This window comes from Mandrillus leucophaeus, unplaced genomic scaffold (assembly GCF_000951045.1).
Source record: "Mandrillus leucophaeus isolate KB7577 unplaced genomic scaffold, Mleu.le_1.0 Scaffold1724, whole genome shotgun sequence".
Lineage (NCBI taxonomy): Eukaryota > Metazoa > Chordata > Mammalia > Primates > Cercopithecidae > Mandrillus > Mandrillus leucophaeus.
Window position 1 is genome coordinate 101856 of NW_012101726.1, and position 16337 is coordinate 118192.

General features: G+C 38.3%; 1 protein-coding gene and 1 pseudogene across 1 annotated transcript in view; one reads left to right on the forward strand and one right to left on the reverse strand.

Moving 5' to 3' along the window:
* Nucleotides 1–15535, reverse strand: part of GBP7 (guanylate binding protein 7) — a 54782-nt gene extending 39247 nt beyond the window's left edge. The window contains exons 1-3 of the mRNA XM_011977069.1: nucleotides 15422–15535; nucleotides 11211–11419; nucleotides 2315–2442 (exon numbers count right to left, since the gene is read on the reverse strand). Coding sequence (XP_011832459.1) covers nucleotides 2315–2442; nucleotides 11211–11400 — 318 coding nt within the window. The 5' untranslated portion in view covers nucleotides 11401–11419; nucleotides 15422–15535. The remainder of the gene's footprint in view (nucleotides 1–2314; nucleotides 2443–11210; nucleotides 11420–15421) is intronic.
* Nucleotides 5710–6831, forward strand: LOC105537463 (annotated as a pseudogene).
* Nucleotides 15536–16337: the final 802 nt, after the last annotated feature.

Here is a 16337-nt window from a genome sequence, read left to right on the forward strand (position 1 = left end):
TTTTTCCTTTTATTTGTGTCATCTCTGATTTCTTGGAGCAGTGGTTTGTAGTTCTCCTTGGAAAGATCTTTTACCTCCCTAGTTAGCTGTATTCCTAAGTAGAAATTATGAATGGCAGTTTGTTCCTGATTTGGCTTTCAGCTTGACTGTGGTTGGTGTATAGGAATGTTAGTTATTTTTGCATATTGATTTTGTATCCTGAGACTTTGCTGAAGTTGTTTATCAGCTTAAGGAGCTTTTGGGCTGGGACTATGGGGTTTTCTAGACTTAAAATCATGTCGTTGGCAAACAGGGATAGTTTGACTTCCTCTTTTCCTATTTGGATGCCCTTTATTTCTTTCTCTTGCCTGATTGTCCTGGCCAAGGCTTACAATACTATGTTGAACAGGAGTGGTGAAAGGGGGCATCCTTGTCTTGCGCTGGTTTTCAATAGGAATGCTTCCAGCTTTTGCCCATTTAGTGTATGTTGACTGTGGGTTTGTCACATATGGCTCTTATCATTTTGAGCTATGTTCTTCCAATACCTAGTTTATTGAGAGTTTTTACCATGAATGGACTTTGAATTTTATTGAAAACATTTTCTGTATCTATTGAGATAATTGTGTAGTTTTTGTCTTTATTTCTGTTATGGGATGAATCACATTTATTGATTTGCATATCTTGATCCATTCTTGCATTCCAGGGATAAAGCCTACTTGGTCATGGTGGATAAGCTTTTTGATGTGTTGCTGGATTTAGTTTGCCTGTATTTTGTTGAGCATTTTTGCGGTGATGTTCATCAAGGATATTGGCCTGAAGTTTTCTTCTTTTGTTGTATCTCTCCAGGTTTTGGTATCAGGATGATGCTGGCCCCATAGAATGAGTTAGGGAGGAGTGCCTCCTCCTCAATTCTTTGGAATATTTTCAGTAAGAATGCTACCAGCTTTTCTTTGTACATCTGGTAAATTCAGCTATTAATCCATCTGTTTCGGGGTTGTTTTTTTGTTTTTTGTTTTTTTTTTTTGGTAGGTAGGCTATTTATTAATGCCTCAATTTCAGAGTTCATCATTTGTCTGTTCAGGGATTCAATTTCTTCCTAGTTAAGTCTTGAGAGGGTGTATTTGTCAACAAATTTGTCTATTTTGTATTGATTGTCTAATTTATGTGCATGGAGGTTTTCATAATATTGTATATGTGGGGTCAGTGGTAACATCCCTCTGTCGTTTCTGACTAACTCTATTTTCAGTTTATACTCAGACTAATATAAATAAAGGAAAAGACAGCACCTAATACTATAAAGCAAAATTATCTAGAATTATCCAATTTGCAAATTTTTGTGTGGGGCTAGCTCATGCTCTTCTAGAAGTCAGTGATGATTACATTGCCTGCCCCTGTAAATTGGGCAAAAACTTTTACAAATGTTCCTGGTATTGCTGGTGCTTTTTCTTTTCTTTTTCTTTTTTCTTTTCTTTTCTTTTTTTTTTTTTTTTTGAGACTGAGTCTCATTCTGTCACTCAGGCTGGAGTGCAGTGACGTGATCTCAGTTCACTGCAACCTCCACCTCCCGGGTCCAAGCGATTCTCCTGCCTCAGCTTCCTGAATAGGTGGGATTACAGGCACCCGCCTCCACGCTGGGCTAATTTTTGCATTTTTAGTAGTGATAAGGTTTTACCATGTTGCCCAGGCTGGTCTCGAACTTCTGACCTCAGATGATCCACCCGCCTCGGCCTCCCCAAGTGCTAGGATTACAGGCGTGAGCCACCGCGCCAGGCTAGCTGGTGCTTTTCTATGCATTTAAAAATAGATTATTTCAGTGAAACTCTATTTTCCTGATTTCTACCTTCAAGCCTACGAACCCCACACACCTTAACTAGTAGCACCCATTAATCCCACCGGTTACAGCGTCTTCCAGGTAGCTTTCTCCTAAATTGTATCATTGGGTTAGGCCCTCACTTCCAGCATCTAAGCACTCTAAATGATCACAATGTTGTCTTCGCCACTAGGCTCTGAGCATTTACCTGGTTCACTGATTAGCATAGAGCTTTGAAATTCAGGATTCTGTATTTAGCACACAGCCCTAGACTTCTGCTATGCAGTAAGTATTTATTAAATTTTATGATTCATCCAACTGTTAAAAATAAGAAGATCTATCACTAATACTTCAAAATATTTGAGCTTACCCAGAAAGTAAGTTCCCAGAAATGAAATTTAGCTTTGTTTCCATAATCAGATTTGTGATTCAGGAATAGGCCAGAGAAGTTGGATTGATATTATGCATAAAAACATAAAAAGAGAATCAAAGGGTAAAGAAGATTTCTCTATGGCTCTGTCTTACCTTTTCCATATCACCCAGGCCCTCCGTGTCCAGAAGGACCAGGGTGTGGTTTGACTTAGAGGGGTGGGGCACACACCACATCCAGATGCCTTTGGTTTCAGACTTCACTGTGCAGCCCAGAGGGAAGCCTTCAAGGGAAGAGGAGAAACAACACATAGTGACAGCAGAATCCAGGCAGACAAGGCCTAAACCGGTTAAATGTATAGGAATGTAAGTTTCCGGCAGGGGAAATGGGTTGCTTCCATTTCAGCAAAGAAATCAATCAAATCTTTATTCATATAAATGACTTTCTCAGAAGGTACTTGGGTCCCCTATTCACTTCATATCTAAGCATAGGCTCAAATAAGTTATATTACAGAATTAATGTAAACTCTATTACCCTGTTACTATGGTCTGAACGTTAATCCCTCCAATCCCCCATTCATACGTTGGAACTTCAGTGAAATCCGAAACCAAACCCCAAGATGACGATATTAAAAAGTCAGAAGTGGGATGGGTGCAATGGCTCACACCTGTAATCCCAACACTTTGGGAGTTCGAGGCAGATAAATCATGAGGTCAGGAGATAGAGACCATCCTGGCCAACATGGTGAAAGTTTGTCTCTACTAAAATACAGAAAATTAGCTGGGCATGGTGGTACGCACCTGTAGTCCCAGCTACTTGGGAGGCTGAGGCCAGGGAATCACTTGAACCCAGGAGGCGGAGAGATTGCAGTGAGCCGAGATTGCGTCACTGCACTCCAGCCTGGCAACAGAGTGAGACTCCGTCTCAAAATAAAAAAGAAGTCAGAAGTGATTAAGTCATGAAAGGTCATGTCCTCAGTAATAAAGTTAATGCCCTTATAAAAGGCCTTGAGGGATGAGTTCACGTCCTTTGCAGGGACACGGATGAAGCTGGAAATCATCATTCTCAGCAAACTAACACAGGAACAGAAAACCAAACACCACATGTTCTCACTCATAAGTGGGGGTCAAACAATGGGAACACATGGACACAGGGCGGGGAACATCACACGCCGGGTCCTGTTGGGGGATGGGGGTTAGGGGAGGGATAGCATTAGAAGAAATGCCTAATGTAGATGACAGGTTGATGGGTGCAGCAAATCACCATGGCACGTGTATACCTATGTAACAAACCTGCACGTTCTGCACATATATCCCTGGACTTAAAGTGTATATATATATATAAAGACCTTGAGAGAATTTGATTGTTCCTTCTGTCCCTTTTGCCATTTGGGGACAATGGGAAACCCCCTCTGTGAGTAACAAGCCCTCACTAGACATTGAATCACCTTGTGCCTTAATCTTGGACTTCCCAACCTCCAGATCTGTGAGAAATTAGTTTTTATTATTTATAAATTACCCTGTGTAATGTATTTTGTCCTAGTGGCAGACACAGACTAAGACACCTGTGTATTTTTATGCAATGCTCAAGAGGAAGAAAAAAGCATGCATTCATAAGTAAAATTAAGGAGAGGGCTGAGACAAGAGGTCCAAGTGCTGGGCTCATCTTCATGTAGTGACTCTTTTTCCTTATGCGGGTGCCACCTGAACAGGAGGATATCCAAATGGAGGAGATTCTGACATGGAAAGGACAGTATAAAGCATCCACTCTAGTATGCTCTGTTGAAATGGTTTCCAAGAGTGGAGTAGTGAGAATAAAATCTTGAAATTTAGTTGAGGAATCTGTGATTTGAACTCCTGAGTATGTAGCCAAGTAGACCAGATTTGTTAGTAATGGAACCCACTGAAGTGTTTCAGATGGATGATGACAAAAATCAGCAAAATATTTAAGAAAATCCATGAGGTATGAGAATACTGCAGGAATTAAAAAGTTATACCTCGGACTAGTAAAAGAGTTCTAGAATTTTAAAGGCTGAAAGTGTGAAAGTTGTCAGCATCAAAATGCCAAACTTGAATGCAATGAAGTCAGCAGACCATGAAGGAAAAGTTCTCGTGCACACTTTCCTGTGATGGGAACTGCCACTGAAGATGTTGCCAATCCACAACCTCACGACAAAGGCTAATATTCTGAGGACATCTTTCCAGTAATAGCCAGTCTTAACTGTAAACTTCAAGTGGTCTAACTTGCAGTCAGAGTCCCTGCAATCAGGGTCCCTTCTGTGAAGACTCTCTCTTAGCAACAGCCAGTACACATATTAAGTCCTGTGAGTAAGCTCCTGTAAACAAATAAACTTTTGTTTCAAAACACCATGCGTGTACTTCTCCTTTTTATCTTTGAAGTTTCCCACTGTCTCAACCAAACTATGATTTATTAGAGTGTGCATACCTGAATTTGGTATGCGTATGGTCCCCTGCTCATTCTTAAATAAACTCATTCCTTTGGAGAGCTACTTTCTCTGTTGTTACTTTAGCCTGACATAATCTGGCATCAGAAGTAGGATCTAAAGTGAGCTCATCTTGGAATGATCAGCAGCCCCTGAAACCATGAGTGGTATTCCCTTGTTGAGCCCTTTGATCTGTTCGTTTCCACATCTGACCTTTTCTACTGTGTTGAGTCTCCCCTTGGGTTAAAATCCCTTCTTTTTGTCTGGTTCAGGATCTTATTTGGATAAGGTTACCTCAATAAAAAGCCTTGAATCCCTTCTTAGCCTAAAAACAACTTTGTCTTTTCTGGCAAGCCCTTCATGAGAAAAGAACATTGTCCTTCTGGTGAGTACTTTTTTTTTTTTTTTTTTTTTTACTTCTGCATGCCTGGTTTAATATTTTGTTTAGTCTGCCTGCCTGATTTAAAATTTTGGTGAATTGAGTATTTTCTTACTTCTGAACATCTGCCAAGAGCAAAAATAAATGTACCAAACAGTAGGCATGGGTTGACCAATTTAAACCAGTTAAGGCAGTGCCATCATTAATGAGGGACTCCAGTCTCTGAAGATGAAGTATTTTGTGTGAAGGTAAACAGGCCATGGATAGGCAAGGTTACCATTAGAGCATCTGCCACACTTAAGAAAATTTCCATACAACAGGGCAAATGTGGTCATGGGTTGGACAACAAAGGCAATGATTGTCCACCAACTAAAACAAATACCCTGGACCGGGTACATTGTAAAACAAAACACCAGTCCAAACTTCTGACATTCCCAACCAGATTCATAGGATTTTATTTTTTTCTCTTCAGAGATTAATGAGAAACAAAATAAGATACCCAAATTTAAAGGCATGCCAGAATAATCTTTCTTCTGGGACTCTGGCCAGCTGTATTTATGATCCATCTCATGCACACTTCTCAATTGATGGGAAATTACACCAAAAGTAATTTAGAATTACAATGGCCATTATGTGGAACATTCCAGATGAACTTTCAAGAACTGCATTTTAAGAAGAGCATTTAAAATTGGAAGGGGTGTGTCTCTGTGGAGCCAGGAGGGGAAGCGATGGCTGGGCCTGGATGGATCTCCAAGGTCTCTCTGCGGTTGGGTGTATTCCACAACCCAAAACAGGTGACCAGAGGTTTTACTGATGTTGTTCAGCCAGTGACTTTAATTCCAGGAGATGGTATTGGCCCAGAAACTTCAGCTGCAGTTATGAAGATTTTTGATGCTGCCTAAGGACCTATTCAGTGGGAGGGGTGAAAGGTCACTGCCATTCAAGGACCCAGAGGAAAGTGGATGATCCCTTCGGAGGCTAAAGTGTCCATGGATAAGAATAAGATGGGCTTGAAAGGCCCTTTGAAGACCCCAATAGCAGCCAGTCACCCATCTATGAATTTACCGCTGCGCAAAACATTTGACCTTTACACAAATGTCCAACCATGTGTCTCTATCGAAGGCTATAAAACCCCTTACACCGATGTAAATATTGTGACCATTCGAGAGAACGCAGAAGGAGAATACAGTGGAATTGAGCATGTGATCATTGATGGAGCTGTGCAGAGTATCAAGCTCATTACGGAGGGGGCGAGCAAACCGATTGCTGAGTTTGCCTTTGAGTATGCCCGGAACAACCACCGGAACGTCACGGCGGTGCACAAAGCCAACATCACGCGGATGTTAGACGAGCTTTTTCTACAAAAATGCAGGGAAGTTGCAGAAAACTGTAAAGATATTAAATTTAATGAGATGTACCTTGATACAGTATGTTTGAATATAGTACAAGATCCTTCCCAATTTGATGTTGTTGTTATGCCAAATTTGTATGGAGACATCCTTAGTGACCTGTGGGCAGGATTGATTGGAGGTCTTGGTGTGACGCCAAGTGGCAACATTGGAGCCAATGGGGTTGCAATTTTTGAGTCGATTCATGGGACCGCTATAGACATTGCAGGCAAGGACATTGCAGGCAAGGACATTGCAGGCAAGGACATGGCGAATCCCAGAGCCCTCCTGCTCAGTCCTGTGATGATGTTGCGCCTCATAGGACTTTTTGACCATGCTGCAAGAATTGAGGCCGCGTGTTTTGCTACAATTAAAGATGGAAAGAGTTTGACAAAAGATTTGGGAGGCAATGCAAAATGCTCAGACTTCACAGAGGAAATCTGTCGCCGAGTAAAGATTTAGATTAACGTTTCTACAACTGGTATTTGCATCAGTCACTCTAAATGGACCCCACATAAACCTCTGTTTAGAATACCTAGGGATGTATGCTTTGGTTTACTTGTTTCTTGACAATACATTTTTAGATCTGGCCTTTTCTTAACAAAATCTGTGCAAAAGATGCATGCAGGTGGATGTCCCTAGGTCTGTTTTCAAAGAATTTTCTTCAAGTGCTTATTTTGTTTATTAAGTGTCTACCTGGTAAATGTTTTTTTTTGTAAACTCTGAGTGGACTGTATCATTTGCTATTCTAAACCATCTTACACTTAAGTTAAAATAGTTTCTCTTCAGCTGTAAATATCAGGATACAGAATTAACAAGAGAAAATGTCAAACTTTTTAAGAAAAACCTTGTTTTCTTTGGTTTTTGAAAAACATAATGGAAATAAAACAGGATATTGATGTAATAGCACAAAATGACACTCTTATAAAACTAAATGGGCACAAGAGAAATTTCCTGGGAAAGTTCACATCAAAAAGAGTGAATGTGGTATATTTCTAAATGAAATGGAAAATAGAGACAGATTTGTCCTTCACAGAAATAGTAGAGTATGAATAAAAACTTCACATCCAAGAAATATATAACGAGAGATATATTTTTTTTAATAAGACAAAGGTAATATATTGGATACAAAGACACGAAAAATGTATTGTGCATTCAATTATTTTGCTGTCTCGAGATTTAATATTCTTTCCAAGAGCTTTTAATGAAGCAGAGAGCTAGTACTTCATTTTCATTGGAGGCATTTTCAGCATCATGAGTTGTCACAGCCTCTGAGCCCCTGAGCCCCTGATTTTAAGCCAGAAGGGCTGAGTGTATTGTAAACTTATTCTTGCATGTTGCTGTCTGGGAATGGACCACACTACAGCTGGTAGTTCTGGGGGTGATACTGCCCAAAGGTCTGAACACATGTTATTTTGGCTGCAATTGAGGAACTCGGGATGCTGACTATTAAGTTTGTGTTTCAGCAACTGCCCCTTCTCCTATCCCAAAGCACCAATTACTGCCCTCTGCCTCAGCATTATCAGTATAAGACGACATTCCAAAGATTGCAGGCAACTCAGCCTGAGTTAATTCGCAAAATTGTGCCATGCCGGGGCTTGAGCTTCGGCTTAGACTTGGGCTCAGCTTTTGACCCTCAGGCATCTCCTTTCCTTTCCTGCCTTCCTCTCCCTTATCCTCCACTGCAGCATGATTTTCTTAATCTTCATACACTCACTATTTTCATGAACAGTTACCCTCTGGCCCCACAACCAAAGACAACTCATGACCTCCCTTGGCCCTTGCATAACATTGCGTGGTGGCTCACACCTGTAATCCCAGCATTTTGGGAGGCTGAGGCGGGCGGATCACCTGAGTTCAGGAGTTCAAGAGGAGCCTGACCAACATGGAGAAACTCCGTCTCTACTAAAAAACACACAAAAAAATTAGCCGGGCATGGTGGCGGGCTCCCGTAATCCCAGGCAGGAGAATTGCTTGAACCTGGGAGGCGGAGGTTGCGGTGAGCCGAGATCGCGCCGTTGCACTCCAGCCTGGGCAACAAGAGCGAAACTCAGCCTCAAATTTAAAAAATAATAATAAAAAAATTCAAACTGTTGTGAAAACTGCAGTTTACCCCAAATTTAGTCCACAGCCTCCACAGAATTAACAGTTAAAGGCAAATGAAAAATCTCAAAGGTTAGCCATTTGAGCAAGTAACCTTAACTTATTCTATTTTTTCAGAAAAATAGTTTGGATTTAGCTGTCCTTTTACAAACAAATGAGTTTGAATCTCTATGTTTTACAGTGTTATGACTAAATTTTTTAAAGTGGAAAACCCTGTGATCTTTGCTTGTGTGTGTATTTATGTTTGCATGTTTTGTGTATGTAATAATTTTCTTCCAAGATATGTGAAAGAGCTCTATTTAATTGGCTTACAAGATATGTGAAAGGGCTCTATTTAATTGGCTTAAAGGGTCAACAAAGCAAACGTAAAAGAGTCTCTTGACTATTCTTGCTGTACTTGTATAAATAATCAGGCTTTGTTTGATGAGGTTAAATTTATTCTGCAAACAAGCCTTATCTTGGTAAAAACTGGAATGACTAGAGGAGAAAATTTATGATTAAGAAAGGAAAACTATACTTCATCTGTTATTAGATTGCAGCCCTATGCATTACTTTTGAGTTTATTATTCTTTATCTACAACCTGGACTAAATTTCCAATTCTTCTAGGTTCGTCCAACCCAATTTTCTGGCCTGGAATTGCTAAAATAAAAATCTGCTCTGTTCCTGAAGCTCTATACACTAAAGCTACACAACTCAATGTAAATTTCAAGGGATGAGTCTCATGTCTCATGTCTGGGCCACACAGAAAGTTCACCAAACCACTCAATGCCATACCCAAAGACATTTAGTGTGTAAACCAGTATGAGAAGTTAATGGTTTCATGCCATGGACCGCTTTTTCTAAGAATGATAGAACAATACTTACAAAAATGAGACTATTATCCTTCTTAAATTTTCTTTGCTTGTGCCTTCTTTTCATTTGACAGGATAATGCCATAGTTATAATTTCATAATCATCAGCTTCTGTGGGTACCTGATGGAATGTTGGATCTGTCATGCCAATCCCAAATCTTTACATGATCTAAGAGATGCTTTCTTCCATGTAGTGAATAACTTTGGCAATATTCTTAACACAGCTTTTTGTTCAAATTGTACCAGTGATCCCTTTTTACAGAGTTAGCACTCTTGGCTTTAATTTAACCAAGTCATCAGATACTAAATAATAGAATCACTAACCAAACTATGTAAAAGACTCAATGCCTATAACAAATCTTACCCAGTCCCACATGGTCTTTTAATTTGTTTAATTGAGCTCTTGGTTCAGAACCATCATCCAAAATGAATTTGTTATGCTCCTGTTGGTTTTGCTTTGCATTATTTTCTTTAAGCTTTGTACCTGTTACCTGTCTGACTTCTGCAGAAAGGACACTCCTAAGATAATAATGCTGGCTTAGCACTTAAAGGATATGCCAAAAATGTTGAATTGAAAAAATTGACTTCATAATGAATTCCAGGGAGAATTAGCCTGAAACCCACTCCTTCCAAACATCCTTGTTGCTCAAATGTGGCTAAAAGTGTTTTGAAACTGACTCCCAGTCACCAATCACTTGGGACCGACTTGGGAACAAACCAACCAAATCAAGTGCATCCAAGCACTGAGGAACACATAATACATAACTACAGGATGATTGAGCAGAGAAAGATCTTGATCAAAGGGGGAACTGCAAAAGTTGTCAGAAGCAAAATGGAGTCACTTATGCCAAACCCTAACAAAATGGAGTCAGGAGTTCATGAAGGAAGGGCTTTCCTGTACACTTTCCTGTGGTGGAAATTGCCATTAGGACATTGCCAAACTACAACCTTGCAACAAAGGCTACTTCTGTACTTCCAGTAATAGCCAGTCCTAACCACAATCTTGCAAGTGGCCTTACTTGCTGCCATCAGGGTCCCTGCAGTCAGGGTTCTCTCCATAAAACTCTCTCAAGCAGCAGCCAATGCACATGTCCTCACTTGCAATATGATCCTGTAAACCAGTGAACTTTCATTTTACATTAACTGGCATATATGTCTCCTTTTTGTCTTTAAAAGTTTCTCACTGCCTTAACATTTCCAGACGAACTTATGATTTGTTATATGCATTTCCAGAATTTACAAATCCCCTACTTATTCCTGAATATATTCATTTCTTTGGAGAGTGACTATCTGTTGTTATTTTGAGTTGACAGAGGAACTCAAGATATGGTAGTCAAATCATTCATTTCCTGAATGATGAAAATGAAGAGTAGAAATAGTAACTGATTGGCTTAGTTAGAAAGACATACAAACTACACTTTAACATCAGGCTTCTAACTGGTAGCTTGGTGCTGTATAAGCCACACTGAGTTCCTGACACTACAGCCTCATGTAAAAGAGAGAAATTATAACCAATAGTGACCTTAATTACAAAAAATAGAGAAATTAGAATATCCAATATGTATTGAAACATTCATTTTATCTTAAAGTTCTGTGGAAACTTGCTATTACTACATAAACATTTTAGTAAATATTTAATAATGCATCATTATTTAATTTTTTATTAATACCTTATTTATATATGAAATGTGAAGATAAAGGCAAAGTGGGAAGAGTCAGTTGACTCTAATCCTCCAGAGTGAATGTAAAGAGTATGCTAATGAATTCAAAGTTAGCTATCAATATTTATCTCCAACACTAACTTTCTTTCATCTCATCTTCAAACTGGATACTGACTGTGTAACTGGACAGATAGGGCTCATCCATGCTTTGCTGGTGCCACTCACCTTTGTTCTTCCCAGCCAGCTTGTTCATCAGGTAGGATTTGCCTGTGCGGTAGAGGCCCACAATTGCCACCACTGCTACAGGCTGTGTAATGGCAGACAGAATCTCCAGAGCTTCTGGATTCACCACCAGATGCCCTTTAGTGTTTTCAATGAGGCATACTGGGCCTGGCATGTGGATCTCTGATGCCATGTTCGGACCGTTCCTTTGTCTGCAAGGAAAAAATGAAGCAGAAAGTAACGTCTGGTCAGTCAATTGAGCTGAATTCTACAATAGGGCATAAATTTTTGTTTATTATTCTTGAGCATTGTTTCTTGTGCATTTCTAAGAAGACCTGTGGCCCTTTAAGATTGTCCTATAGACAGGGCCACTGGTTGCCTTTTAAAATAACTTAATTTTGAAACAGACTTATAGAAAAGATGCATGATAGGTATGAAGAGTGCCCATATACCATTTCCCTGGCTTCCCCTAATGTTAATATTTTACATAACCATAGAGCAATTACTGAAACCAGGATTTTAACATTGATGCAATGATAACTAATTTACACTCCTTATTGACATTTCACCAGTTTCCCACTAATGTCCTTCTGCTTCACGATCCAATCCAGGATCCCTCATTGCATTTAGTCATTATGTTTCTGTAGTTTTCTTGCATCTTTGATAGTTCCTTATTCTTTTTTTGTCTTTCATGTCTTTGACATTTTAGAATAGTACTGGCCTTTGATTTTGAGGAATATCCTTCACTTTGGAGTTTTCTGATGTTTCCTCATTGATTGAAGTTATGCATTTTTTTTTTTTTGCAAATGTCACAGAAGTGATGTTCTGCCATTTTCAGTGTCTTGTATTAAGAGATTCATGATGTTGACATGACTTTTTCTGGTGCTGCAACCTTCACTTTGATCACTTGTTTAAAGTGCTTGCTGCCAGATTTCAGATTTCTCCACTGTAAAGAGTTTTGTGCCACTTTGTCACTAAAACATTTCCATTTTGAGAAACAGTTTGGAGACTATGCAAATACAATCTCATCATACTTTGTTGTTGTTGTTGTTGTTGTTTTTTCAGCCACTACTTTTAGTTTTTATTGATGATTCTTTTTGTGGTGTTTGACTAAATAGATTTTTTATTATAGTCATTCTTTCTATATTTATTAACTGGAGTTCTACCATGAGCAAGGGCTGTTCCTTCTTTATTTATTTTGTTTGCTCATTTAATCATTTACTTGTATCAATGCAGACTCAGAGATACTAGTTTTACTCTGAGGGTTTCAATACTTTACAATCAATATTTATTTTGTTACTCAACTTGTCCTAGATTTCGTCATTGAGAGCTTCTTCAAGCTGGATCCTTTTTTTTTTCTTTTTTCTTTTTTCACATGCTTCCATCATATTTTCAGTGCTTCTTTTCTTTTTGGCTCCACAACGTATTCTAGAAAACACATCTGCATTTTTCCTGCTTTATCCCTAGAATCCACCATTTCTCCCAGTATCCATGGTTTCTTTCATTGGATAATGGTATTTTGACACCAAGATATCTCTCTAGGTGTGTTAATTATTTCTAGACCCACTCAGGGGCAAATTTGAGAAATATATGTATGTATACTAGCACACATCTATATTTATTTTTATTTGTACATTTCTGTAATAAAGCTTGAGATTCTGTTGATATTTCCAGTTCCAATCCAACACATCTGAGCTCATTCAAGCTTTTGACTTTCCTTTTTAAACTATTTTCTCTAAATAAGCTAGACTTTGGTCTCCTAATAGGTAATACATTTGTTTCCTTGCTCAATCCTAGTATATTCATATAGTAGTATCAAAATTGATAATAAATCTGTGGAAAAATAAATTTACTTACTACAGAAAATTATTAGCGTACAGTTATTTTGGTCTTTAGCCTTATATACACACTCAAAACATTACACTTCAAAGTTGCTTAGGTTAGTTTTGTCCTTCACCTTCTTCAGTATGATTAAATTATTCGTTTGTAAAACAGTTAGTTACATTTGTTACTGTTTCTGTTTCATTTTGGCCTCCCTCACATCTTGGTCTCTTGGTTGATTTTAAGTATGATTTATTTTTTGAGTTTGTGAGACAACATGGTTCTTAAATTCAGAGCTGTTCAAAAAGTTACAGTCAGAGAAGTGTCACTTTTCCTTCCTCTTACCACTCCACTCCCATTGCACTGGTCTTCTATTCTTTCTACCACATTCCAACCCATCCTCCGTAGATACCCAATCTTGTTAGTTTCTGGTTTACCCTTCTTGGATTTTCTTTTCACAAACGAGAATGTACATATTTTCTTTTTCACATTTTCTAACACGGAGATCATATCATATAGAAATTTGGAAATCCCTCCACATCTGTTCATAGAAAGCCTTTAAAACCCTTTTAACACATATCTACTCCTTTATGTGGATTATACCCCAGTTTATTCAATCACTCTTCAATGTATGGGCATTTAGATTGTCTCAAATATTTTGCAATTACAAACAATGCTGCAATGAATAACTCTGCAAACTTAAGCAATGTGTATTTTTATATTGTTACAGGAGTAATTTCAGGATAGATTCCTACCAACAGGATTGCTTGGTCAAAAGATGAGAGTATATCATTTTGTAGATATTGCCAAGTTCCTCTACAGAAGGTTGTACAAGGCTGCATTCCCACCAGCTCATCTTGTATGTCATTTTCCAGAAAATGGAATTTTTCTGAGGTGCCCCGCTTACTCTTCTGACTTAATTACAAAATTTCCTTTGGAAGCTTTTTACGTTCACATTTAGATCTTTGGATTGAGCAAAGCTGAGCTCACTGAGCTCATGTGTATAGTAATAGTAATTTTCATCTAGGGAACATTGTGTCATACATATCCTCATATTTTGAAACATAGATACCATTCTAACCCATCCTTGGTCCTGATTTCTTCCAAGCCCCTCTGTGGGCAGGGTCTGGTCAGACTGTGGGACTCAGGTTACCCAATGGCTTTCTCCTTTCACTGTGCATCGGCATTCACACATTATTCATGCAAGCCTGATAGCTCGCACCTGACACTTATCTGTTGATTTTTGACTCAATTATGTTACCAGATTTTGAATTCTCTGCATTTTAAGATTGATTCTTTATTACCTCCATGTATATCAGTCTGCATATTGTTTTTAATTATTTCATGTAATGAAGTCACACCAGGAAACATTCTTTGAGAAACCATGGCTTGTTTTTTGTCTGATCTCTGCCGTATAGGGAGTAGCATGTGCACAACTGTAATCTTGCTATCTTTATCCAGGACTTGATAAATTAAATATTTTGATAATTTTGTAAAGTTAAAAGGAGTGAAAAGCCTTCTTGTAGTAATGCTTTAATATTATGTTTTTAAGTTGAATATCTCAATCCTTATAACTTATGTGATCATGATACAAAATATATAATCTCTTTAAGATACAAGCAAATATAGATGATAGATACTATAGTTTTCATTTTTATCCTATAATAAAGAGTGGTTTGCTTCCATATAGAGTTAGTTACTTCTGACTTGTTCCACTGGAGGCTTCTATTAAATTATCTGTCTTCCCATCACTTCAACAGAAGATGGCAAAAATGCCGTTTATTTTTCTGTGATCATGACCCATTTCCTCTTATAGCAATGGCCTACAGGATCTGCTGGCAAGCAAGAAGGGCAAACCAGAAACTAAAAAGATTGGGTATCTATGGAAGATGAGTGAAAACACAGTATGGGTCTGTCCAATTCCATAGCTTATACTATGCTACCATAAAATAGCAATCAATCATTGGCTCAGAAAAGGTGGTGGCACAAAGATGTTATAAGCTCCTCGATTAGAATAATGTGTTGCCTCTTTTTGCAGCTCCCAAGTTACCTACCTTCATTTACCTATAGCTATAAATATTGGCAATAAAGAAAGTGACAGAGTCAATTAGGCAGATATTTAAAGATAACGGTAATTTGAGATGGTGCCAGAAAAGAAATAACAATCTTAGAACATTAGCTTCTCTGAATATCTGTTCCACCTCTACTGAAGCCTAATTTGACACAGCAGGAATTAGAGCACAGTAAAGTACATGCAGTCACCTAAGGCCAGGATTTCATCTAGACTTGTATCCTGCAGCTGGCTCAACTGCAGCGTATCTTGGGGATGGTCAACTTAGAGAAAACTAATGGATCCTTATAAGTCGCAAAATCCTTATAAGTCCTAGTCTTACCCAGAGTAGAGATCCTCTGGAGTTGGTAAGAAGGCAGCTTCAATGAGAAAGTTACGAGTCTTTATTCTCTTCTCTTTAGTTCTGAATTTGGCTGCACTGCTTTCTCCCTCTTTTTTTCTTGCTGGAACTTTGGACCTTTACCTTACCTCTCCAATGTCATGGGGCTTTCCAGACTTTCTAGAGACCTGTATTTATACATGTAAAAAGCAACGCAACCTCTGCGAATAAATAGAGTAATATGACAGTCCGTGATTTAGCAACGATAAAAGAAATTGCTGACAGCTGCGCTAGTGAGAGGATTTGACATAATTTCTCAAACAGAATCTTCCAATTTTATTATTGGAAGAGATCTTAGAGACAGCTTGCAATTATTTTTTTAACAAACTTCATTGAATCATTTAAAATAATGACATTCATCTCATGTTTGTGGGCCATGTTGAGAAGTACAGGAATGAGAAAGCTTAATATAATATTATTTAGGTTCAATTCGCTTGAATATTAGAGTCTTTTAAAATGGACCTCATTATTTGAGTTTAGTAATGAGGACTGTAAGTGCTCTGAGGGAATGTCCATGTCTTATACATGTTTGAATTATTAGCACTTAACTCAGGTCTTGGCACTTAACATTTAATAATAATGAAGACAGTACCCATTTTGTTTACATAGATTATCCCATTGTATTCTTATCATGAATAGTTTTACCACAATGTTAAAAGAGAGATTTAATAATTTGTACCAATTACAGAGCTACTAAATAAGATTTGGGCCCAAGAAGTCTTCCTGTCAATCACTTCATTAAAATACCTCTGTGTTTGCTTAGTGTGTAGTAACAATGTTTTCTCCTCATCAGTTCCATTCTAGGCTGTATTCTTTACACACACCATTTTAAATATAAAAATACCTCAAGATAAAGGGT